The sequence below is a fragment of the Nilaparvata lugens genome, unplaced genomic scaffold, assembly GCF_014356525.2.
Source record: "Nilaparvata lugens isolate BPH unplaced genomic scaffold, ASM1435652v1 scaffold5928, whole genome shotgun sequence".
NCBI classification, from domain to species: Eukaryota; Metazoa; Arthropoda; class Insecta; order Hemiptera; family Delphacidae; genus Nilaparvata; species Nilaparvata lugens.
Window position 1 is genome coordinate 2,108 of NW_024091700.1, and position 11,094 is coordinate 13,201.

An 11,094-nucleotide genomic window follows, 5' to 3' on the forward strand; every position below is an offset into this window, starting at 1 on the left:
CGAGTATAAAAGCTTTGACTGTCCAAACGGCCCTAAGTGCAACTAAAAAATGTGAAAGTGACATAATATAACTTACCTACATTTGGACTGTTGTATAGATTAGTATTGGAACCATTTTGGGCGATTTATCCTGTGGTACTTTTCTATAAGCTGTGTAATTCTGAATGATTGAATACAGAAATAAATAAATAACTTTCATTTATAAGTATTAAAATTCAAAGTATATTGCATAGCTAGCCTATAAATAGAATTGAATAAATATGATGGATTCAACGATATTCTATGATAAATCGATTCTCAACTCTTGGTCAATATATTTGTCCAAATCTGTTTTGATTGATATCAATGAATGAAAGAAAGGACTAAAAAGTCCTAACCTTGCCTGATAAGAAATATTTTCATTTCATTTCAATAGATTCAGTGCAAATTCTACCAATTGTTCAACTTTGTTCAGCTATTTTGTTTCTTGGAAATAATATTGTATTTATTTCAATTCAAACAACTTTTCCCTAATCAAGAATTAGAAACCAATATTTCAAAAGCATCTATATATTGTCAAAATATATAGAACACTATTGCACGACACTGGACAATTGTTTACAAAAACTAACAACAGAGATTTTGAATCTTTTTGAAATTAGTTGGTAGGAGAATGTTTAGTATTTTCTTTCTATACCCGGCATAAATGGCGGCCAAATCTGTGTAGAACCATTCGGGCGAATTGAATCCAATGATGCCAACCGAACTGTAGCGCTCCAGACCCAAGTGGATGAATGCTTTGGCCACTATTCTCACATTCTCCTCGTATTGTCTGAAAAACAAACAGTAAAATATGAATATACATGACATACGTATACAATAAAGGTATCATAAAGCCTCTTTTCCATTACTACAGATTTAACGCAGCAACATACTGTAGATCGAATTACGGGAACTTGTAGAAATGGAAACGGTCTACAAAATTTCAAATAGGCAGTTTCTCAGCAACAATTTCGCCAGAACAATTTGCCGCAAAACAAGTGTTGTTGCGGTTTCGTATTTCGAAATTTATTACTCATCTCTTTTTCTCAAATTTTCACTTTCTTATCTCAAACCTGCAACCTTTAATTCATGACTCCAGCTACGGAGTCCCTTGGAGAATGCTCTGTTTGGTTGGGATTTTATTGTTTTATGTTATTTTATACAATAATTTAATTCAATGTGCAGTGATAATTAAGTGTAATATTCAAGTATAATTTGGTGTTCTAATCCTTCTAAATTCAAAATTTCAAGCTCATATATATTTTTGGATGAAAATTGAACTTGAACGTTTTATAGTGGGAACATAACCTATTTTTGAACATGTTATTTATTGTCAAAATTTGGGAATGGAATAGTTTTGGGCCAAGCCTGCTATTCCTTCCCAATCATATTTATATGATTTGTGATTGTATCTACGAATACATGAATAAATAAATAACTTTGAATCACAAATTGACTGAATTTGTTTCAATTATCAAATTGAAATTGATTAATAAGATGAAAATAGGTCTATAACCAGCCTTGGTAAATCCGGAATCTTGATGTAAAATTGCAAATTAATCTATTAGAGATTATAAGAGATATGCATAAGAGATGTTCATAACAGTTCATAAGAGATTATGCATCACGTATTTCCCACCCTGTACATGTAAAAGCTAATCCCTTCCTTCATAATATTATATATAGAGTCGATCACCAACAAGAATTAGCAATATATATACTAATAAATTATCAGATATAACTTGAATCACAGAAAATCACTTCAATTATATGAGCTACTTTTGTACAAGTTAATAAAAACTTGTAGTACACTTTATAATTAAAAACTTTAAAATATTTCAACGACTAGTTTCGACCATAGGTCGTTTTCAAGTTAAAATTTTTTTAATTTTGAAACTAGTTGTTGAAATATTTTCAAGTTTTTAATAATAAAGGGTACTACAAGTTTTTATATTGTTCTTATTAAAACTTAAATCACAGCTATCAGGCTGGAAGGCTGTAGTAGCTGAGAATAGGAAACCCTGTATTCCCATCATTTCTATCGACTTCACAACCTGAATCCCAATATAGCTGAATTCCCACATATAAGTGTCAGTGAAAGTAACCGGTTCAGTGAACATAATTATTATAATTCCTATGAGTTCTAATACTCATTCGGCCGGGCTGAGTGCGAATAGTCTCATCAAAACTCATTAAGATTATATTTTCACCATAGAGAAAATATAGCATGAGCTTTCTTTGCTCTATGATTCTACTGCAATTATTACTATAATATATGCTACCTACTCATTTTACTGAAATTCTGCTTTTATGAAAATTGTCCCACTTACCCTATTATATTAAGCGAGCAATTTCTGTATAAAAATATATATGGTTATTTATGTTCAACGGATCTCGAAAACAGCTCTAACGATTTTCACAAAATTTGAAACATAGTAGGTTTATGATATAAAAATTCGATTGCACTAGGTCTCATCCCTGGGAAAACTCACTGAAGGACATGAAAAGGATGATAATTATTCATCCTTGGAAAAACAGATGATAATTTCGTCGTCTGTTGATAACAGAAGATGCGTGTGCCTGTGTGGGAGAGACAGAATTATCTTCAGCTGTATAATCAATCAGCTTATCTCCCGAGTAATAAATTATCTAGAAATTTTAATCGACTTGATCAAAATAAACTGATTTGTTGACATGCCATGGTATATCATTCTAAATCGGAGTATATAATACTTTTCAAATTTAATCATTATTTTACAGTTTTAAGTGATTAGTGAGTGTTATTTTGTTATTCAATTTGGTTTGTAGTCAATCTAAATTGGAACTATTCTGTTTTCAAATGTTTGGACTGAAAATTAGACCTGAATTCAAGTGTAAGGAGCATAACCTACTTTTTGGACTATTTATAGCGTATAAATCAAAATTCGGGGAAGAAACAGTTTTGGGTTGTGCCTGTTAGTCCTTCCCCAATCATTTTGAAGAATTGTGTTCAGTTTATCAATAAATAAATAACGAGCGAAACTCGGTGCCCCGATATTACGAATTAATCCATCCTCAATCCAATTCTTCCACTTTTAATCCTATTAATATCGGCCTATCCATAGGTGAGTAATTTGTAATTTTTGTGTTCCAGTTCTTGTGATTTTTATACAGTTTTTTAAATTTTGATAAGAAAAAGGCTCACTCTTGAGAGATTTTTTTCTTTGATGCTTGTTTTCGCGATTAAGTGGTAAAGAGGACTTACTCCACTAAATAAAGAATTTTTTATTTCATTTCATGTTGTTAGTGAATTTAGTGAAACTTACTTGTAGGTGATCTCTTGGTATTTGCCGTCGGGTTGCTTGAGAGCTAGAGCAATCCTGTCAGGGTAGTTGGTGGCCGTTCTGTTGAGTAGACCTGGCACCGAGATGGGAGGACACTCTTCCAGGTCTTTGCCCCTAATCTTGATTCGGCCGGCCGGATCCGAAGTCCACAGCTCTTCGGAGGGCAGGATTTGGGTGGGGCCTGAAGTCAATACACACAAATAAAGTTCACAAACTTTCTGATTTTAAATAAAGTTTACAAATTATTTATTTATGGAATGAACAAGTTTTTGTCTCCTTCACAAATACGTCAGACAATTGAATACAAAAATGTTGGAAGAACATACTAAAAAACAGTCTTAGAATATGTTAAAATCAAAAATCTAGTAGAATATTGTTGTGGAGGTAGGCTAATCGGAAATAATTATTTATTCATTTATACAATACTTTCATTATCAAAATGATAGGGAGAGGAAAAGTAAGGTAACCTTGTGCTATTCCTCTCCCAAATTTAGATAACATATAGTCCGAAATAGGTTAAGTCCTGTAGTTCTTCAATACACAGAATTTTCAGTCCTCAAGTATTTTCATAAGTAGATAATTATGGCGGTCAGACAAACGCTAAATAAATAAATTCATAAGTAGATTTTCAAATTTAGATGCTTCAAAACTGAACATAGGAGAAATATTTCACATTTTTATTACTAAAATAGGAAATATTCACATATTAAAAATATAATAAATTTTGAAGAATTGCCGAAATAATCTGGTGTGGCGCACTCACACAACTTTCCTTGCCGTTAAGAAAATTGATCAACTGACGCTAGTGTTTCCGCGCATATCAAATCTACTATTCTAAGATCTGAGACAGCTGGTGGCAGGACAATTAAAGCGCTGCAGACACACGAAGTCTGCTATCTCTTCATAGTGAATGATTTAATAGAATCAACAGTTGCCAACAGTTTGCAATTGAATAATCTTATTTTCTTGCATTTCGAGCTTACTTTCAATCTTAGGTGAAAATGTTACTGAACATAAATTGTAGATATTTTCATGCTGAATCTTTTCCACTAATTTTTTTTGTTTAAATTGTATAATACAATGATTGCAACAACGTCAGATGTCTAAGGTAGTTAACCATATTGAATAAAAACGACTTTATATTATTGTCAAAACCACTGATTTATGAAAAACTATTTCAGAGGCCTATTTAAAAAATCTTATAGGACCTGTATTACAGGTAACTTCCCTGTATTATTAGTTGAAATAACAAGCGTGAGTTACATAGAGTTTTCAACTGTAAAGCCATTTACAGGCGATACACCTGTATCACAGGAACGTTTTATAAGTGTTTACAGTGATTTGTTTTATAGATAATGTGGCCTGTCTTACAGGAACTGTGAATTGGATAACATTTTATTATTGTTAAAAGCACCATAAATATTTTACAAGTATCAATTATTCAGTTAAAATACTCGTTATTGCATGGATTTGTAAATATAGAATTATAAAAGGATTGTGGACTATTTTTCAAGTAACAGAAACAAGAATTGTACTTTTTATTTTTAAAGTCCTGTAATACAGGCACTGATACTAGCGTTTGTTGTTACATCATATTATCAATCTCTATTAAACTGGAAGTTTAATAAAACATTGGGCAGCAGAAAATAAAGTGAGGATGAGCCGTAAGATTGGCCATTAGCTGCTGACCAATGGAGATTCAGCTCTAGATTCTATTAAATATTTTTAGATATTTTATAGATAAATAAATTATAATTTACCTTCATTTTCAGTGCAACTCAGGTTGATAGTTTTTAGCTTGCCGGCTGAAGCATCATTTGAGCTGAAAAAGGAAAAATAAAAGGTTTATAAAATCGTGACAAAGAGAATAGTTCCAATGATTATTTCCAAATAGATAAATTAAGGATTTATACTTGAAAAAAAATTGTGGAGAAAGCTATTTAGACCGTACTGCCAAATGTGTTACTTCTAGATTCACTTGATAAAATATAAAAATCCACCAGCAATTAGAAGAATGTAAAAACACTACATTATATGCTAATAAAATTTCAAATAATATTAATGGAAATATGATTAAAACTATAAAGATCTTGTTGCAAATGTGTGTATACAGTGATGAAAAATTGACATGAAAATTCGTAGGGAAAGTAGGTAACTTTCCTTATAGATAAAGGCTAAAGCATCAATAAAAAATGGTTTATCCTTGAAAGAATGGTGTTAATTTTAACAAAAAGAGAATTATCGTTACAGAAAAATACATTTTTAATAATGATTTCTTTCAATTTGGTTTTATACCTATTGGTAAAAAAGACCTTAAAAATGAAAACTAACTTAGGTACTTTTTGAAATGTAGACAAATAACGGAAAATTTTTCTAAAAAAACATGGAAAGGCTCAACATTTGACAAAGAGAGAAAGATATATTATTAGACCTGACGTTGAAGCAATGATAGAAATATATTACAACCAAAAAGTAATTAGTCAGAAATCTTTTGAATGACTAATATAAATTATTTAATTGGATTGAGACTGAAATTCTTTAGAACTCTATGTATTCAGGAGTTGAATATGAATTTTATTATCTGAAATATTTTAGATGAAATAAAATTGATTTGATTATTGAAAATAAATACTCACATTTTTACATAGTAACAGGTGTAACAAAACATCACTACAACACTGCCTTTAACTTTATTTAAAATTAAAAATAAAACACTGTCCAATAACCAGGCCTAACCAAGTTTTTATCCTATGTGTTACTTTTGTTTTGTTTTTTTTTAACTTAAGGATTCTATAACTGGGTTTATTGAGTTTTCAACATTAATAAAAATTACTTGGTTCAATTTCAAATACAGTACAGATTAAATTAGTAAATTTTAATAGGTCTCAATTCCCCACTATTGGATCACTTCAGTATTTCACAAAGTACAACAAACTAAGTTATTCTCAGCATACTTGACAACAGTTGCAATCAACAGTTCTAGTCAAACTGACAATACTTTTGACAACACTGAAGTTGTCAAAAATCACACAGGTTGGTTACCATGGCGACCAGAAGTTCGGGTTATGCCCACCAGACTGCAGCGCTGTGCATTATTGAAAAAGGGCGGAAATTGATGGAAGTATTAAAAGAAACCAATTTTGGGCATGAATAGAAACACTTCAAAAGGTATTGAACGTTAAAGGTCGAGGTGCTTCAATAGAGATAAGTGTTTGTTAGAGTTTCACAAAGAAATGCCAGCAGGGTTCAAATTCTCAATAAATTGGATGGAAAATTGATGCAAACATTGCATGCATGCATGTATGTCAATGATAGTGAAAAATTGTCCAATTTGGAGTGAAGAAAAAATAGGAATATCTAGGGAGGCAGATATATAAATTCAACATAGTAATATATTAGACAAATATTAAGACAATTATATTAAGATTAAAACTATACATTAGTATTATCTTGCTCAATTCACAGAAAAATTCATTAGACCTAAGAGGTGTATTATTAACTTAATTGTTTAAATGCATAAAACTAGAAAAAATGTTTTCTCTAAATTAAAAATTATTTAAAGACATTAGGGATCTATCCTGAATATTTGAGGAATTATATTTTTTGTTATTTACACAATCATATTGTTCTATATATTTTTGTAATATACATTAATATTGTTATTTGATTGTTCATTATTAATGGATCTAGTTAAGATGAACAAGACACTGATATTTCTATAATAAAGTCTAATTCTAATTAAAAATTTCTACTACAGCTAAGTCATCTTCCAAAACAAAAACTAATTACTTGAATTCACTTGTCTATTAATAATTAACAGCCACATCTCCTAGCTACTGTAATACTTTACTAATATAACCGTCGATGATAAAAAATAATTTTTGTGTAGTTGAGAAGTTGATATTGTGGTCATTATTCATATTGAATGAAAAAGACTAAGAAATTGTCAAAAACCACATATTTATTGATACTTAGAAAGACCGGATTCGGTTATTACACCATTGTCAATCTCTGATAAACTAAAAGTGGGAGGAGACTGTCTAGCTGGGCCAATGGCAGGCGTTCATGCCCTTGACCAATAACAGTACTTACCCATTACTATAAATTCTGCTGCTCTTGTATTTAGTTTTAGTTTATTAGAGATTGACAATGGTGTAATAACTGAAACCGGTCTTTCTAAGTATCAATAAATCTGTTTTTTGACAATTTCTTAGTCTTTTTCATTCAATAAAAAAACTGTTTATTTTTTTATAAATTCACAGAATTAATCAGGTTGACAACTTTACCATTCTGTTGATAATCTTCTTGTCACATTATACATTTGAGCCAAACATTTTGACACATTTAGAAATTTCACCAAATTTGGAGACTGTTTACTGGATAATTTCACAGAGCAACACTTAAGTCTGTTTACACAGAAATTATACTTCACTACATCTAATTGACCGTTACTGTAGTGTCTTGTAAACTGTCTCTTATTATATGCCATTTTACTGTTCTCATAAAAATTCCAGCATATTTCATGATGTTTCATTAAATAAAAAAATTTCGAAAGGTATTATCATGGTTATGGTTATGTACGATTTATGTTTCTAACATTTATCATTTATTTTATAATTTTATATACAATTTAAATAGAAAACTCAAAAAAATACGCGCACTTGGATTAAAGTTAATTTAAAAACTGGAACTACACTGTATAATTTGGATAATTTAAAAATTAAAACAAGAAAATTTAGTTTGTATAATAGCTGAACGTACAAATTACATTTTACTGATAAATATTGAAGGAGTTATCAGCTGTTGGTTGTAAAGGTATGGCTTAATTTTAATAAAAAAAATACATTATATTTTATATTTATTTTTTCAATGTTTTGCAGAAAGGTAGGAAGAAAATCCTACCTCTATGGATTTTTCTTTGTCTCCAAGAATATGTATATTCTTGTCCTTAAAGTCTTGTCTTTTAATGCATTAATAAATTTTATTTTAATGTTTTTCTAATTTCATTGTGTCAAGTTCAGTTTTTTGAGCCATTTCAATTCATGCCGTGGGTAAAGAGTGAGTTGATAATAATACCCGAAAGACTATCTTTGAGAAAATAAAGTTTTAGAAATGAAATCATCATAAGAGTACAGAAGGAGAATGTAGCCTGAGCATAAAAACTAAAAATTAGAAAATGGATGCTTTTGATACAAAATTCAGCATAATTACTAAAACATAAAAAAGGAATTTTGATACACTGTACTTCTAAAAGCAGAGATGAATACAAATCAAACTATTAAAAGATGGGATCAGATAAAGCAGAATTTAGAAAAGTAGAAATAACAGAGATTAATTTATAGTAAAAATGGTTTAGAAAAGTTGAAGTTAAACTAAGAAATAAATAATTATTTGCAATACCTTTGATTAACAGTGACTGAAGGCTTCATTTTCGATTCATTACTTGCGGGCTGGAAAAATAATAATTCATTATTATTATAAAATTTCAGTTTTGGGTTGATTCAATCATTGACTAGATTCTGAGCATGTATGAAGAAATAAATAAAGTAACATTAACGACAAATTAAATGCTCCATAGTAGACTATAATAATTAGATAAGACAGTTCATTTAAAACGTTTCAACTGTGATGAATGAAATTGAGCAACCGGCTCTATTAAATATAAAATAATTTTTACAAAATAATTTTTTTTAGAAAACTACAAACAAATATTTAAACAAATCCTGAATGATTTTCAGAAATTCTGAAATGACCAAGTTGATTTTTACAAAATTCATAAAGGAACTGACTCAATTGATTTCAAGACATCCTAGATGACAAAGCTCTATTTTTCTTATGTCAATCTCAGGTTTTTCATTTCCAATTTTCTGTGCAACCTTCTTTTTTAATCGATGATGACGTTTATATTTTTTGGAATAAGGCACTGAAATATCAGATTAATTTTGTTAGAAAATGTTCATTTTGCTTCTCACTACCATTTTGAGTTTAATGTAAGTTGTTTTTTCATTGATTAACATTTCAAACTTGAATCAAATAGGGTAATTATAGAGCCTCCACTTCATTTAAAACGCTTCAATCTCTTATTTCAATTGAAGTACAAGAACAGACTGTGACTAAAGAAATTTTGCATATTTTAATCAAGGTTCAAGAAAACTGATTAAGTTGTTTAGGTTGTAAAACGACAAAACCCACACTTTTTACTTGGATAAAAACTTTTCAGTAATTCTTGCTACTGAGTACATTATGCTAGTAGTATTGAATAATCTGCAATTTATATTGAAAACATACTAACTTCTTTATTTTCATTTTATTCTAACTTGAATAGTGTTGAACTGTTGAATGTTAGTAGTTTGAGTAATTAATCCATTTAAAATTTAAATGTAAAATAATGATCACTAGAATTAAATAATAGTAATCATTAGCTTATATTTTATTCGTCAGGAAAATATATTTTCCTATCATTCAATAATTACTTTCATAATTGAGATTGAATATTTTGTTTTTAACTATATTTCTACATTGTTGAAAAACGATCTGGCAACGTTTTAGAGCTAGAAAAGGATAACAATTTCTGCTTTGTTGAATGATAGACTAGGATAGCAGCACCATGTTGATCAAATACTGCCATTATAACGTGAACCTCACTAAGAATCTGAATACTGTACAATTTTGTCTACTAGCAATAACTTTTATATTCAATTTTCAATATTTTTTATTCTTTTATCAACTTTCCAAGTTCATCTATTCGTTTTATGCGCTTTTTCCATAAAAACATATATAATGTTTAGCTATTCCCTAATTTTATCTGACATTTTTCTACTCACAACGTCGCCATTTCCGTTGGACATAACGGGTGACGATTCCTTGGGTGATTTAGACTTGTGCACGGGCTCATTTGCATATCCATTAGCTACCTCTGTTTCTTCTGTCATTTTATGGGCTGCAATAAAAAGTATTACAAATCAAATTGGTAGTTCATCAAACAGGCAATAAATGTGAAGATACAATTTTTTTTTCATGATCTGTAATTGATTTTTTTATGGCATATAAATGGATTTTATTATAGTTTGGTTAATATTATTCATTGGTCTCTCAACATAGGGACTATAGTGAGGTCCACGTTCTAATGGCAGTGTTTGATTAGCAATGGTATAGCTATTCTTGTCTATCATTCAACAAAGCAGAAAGAGCTATCTATATCTTTCTCGTTTTCCTCTGTTGCCAGATCGTTTTTAACAATGTAGAAGATAATTACGGTAATTAACAAAATATTTCTTTAAAATTCATTATGAAATAATTGAAAAACAAACAGTCTTGCTTAATAAAATATAATTGATTATTTTAAACAAAAATGAACAGTAAATATTACATCAATAAACCTGTATCATAGATAAAGGATAAGCATAAGCTATATTTCTTGTCTTTGCCTGTATTATCAACCGTCTGAAGAAGGCATTGAAAAGACAGAGGATCGGCAACGATTTTCTGCTATCCTTCTCCACTGCCATTATAACGTGGACCTCACTATAGGTAGCCAACTTGATATTCAAAATATATTATTTTGACGTATCTATTTTTGATAAACAATAATTATATTCATTCTTTAGTTGGTTATTGTTTAGTTTATTGTGATGAAACACTATTATTATTTGATGTAGATTACTAATTGAAATTATCAAGTTATATTTTATACAACTTTTTGTTTCTATGTAAAATTAAAAAATCAAAATACTTTTTTTCAGTTTTATTT

The 11,094-nt window shown here is 29.5% G+C and overlaps 1 protein-coding gene across 1 annotated transcript; it reads right to left on the bottom strand.

The window, feature by feature from the left end:
- Positions 1 to 533: 533 nt before the first annotated feature.
- LOC120356136 (long-chain-fatty-acid--CoA ligase ACSBG2-like) lies at positions 534 to 10,320 on the bottom strand. The gene is made up of 5 exons (XM_039444984.1): positions 10,169 to 10,320; positions 8,745 to 8,794; positions 5,105 to 5,166; positions 3,327 to 3,525; positions 534 to 811 (listed from the first exon to the last, which is right to left on the bottom strand). Exons 1-5 carry the CDS (start codon positions 10,274 to 10,276, stop codon positions 607 to 609), a joined length of 624 nt encoding a protein of 207 aa, XP_039300918.1. The 5' UTR covers positions 10,277 to 10,320; the 3' UTR covers positions 534 to 606.
- Positions 10,321 to 11,094: the final 774 nt, after the last annotated feature.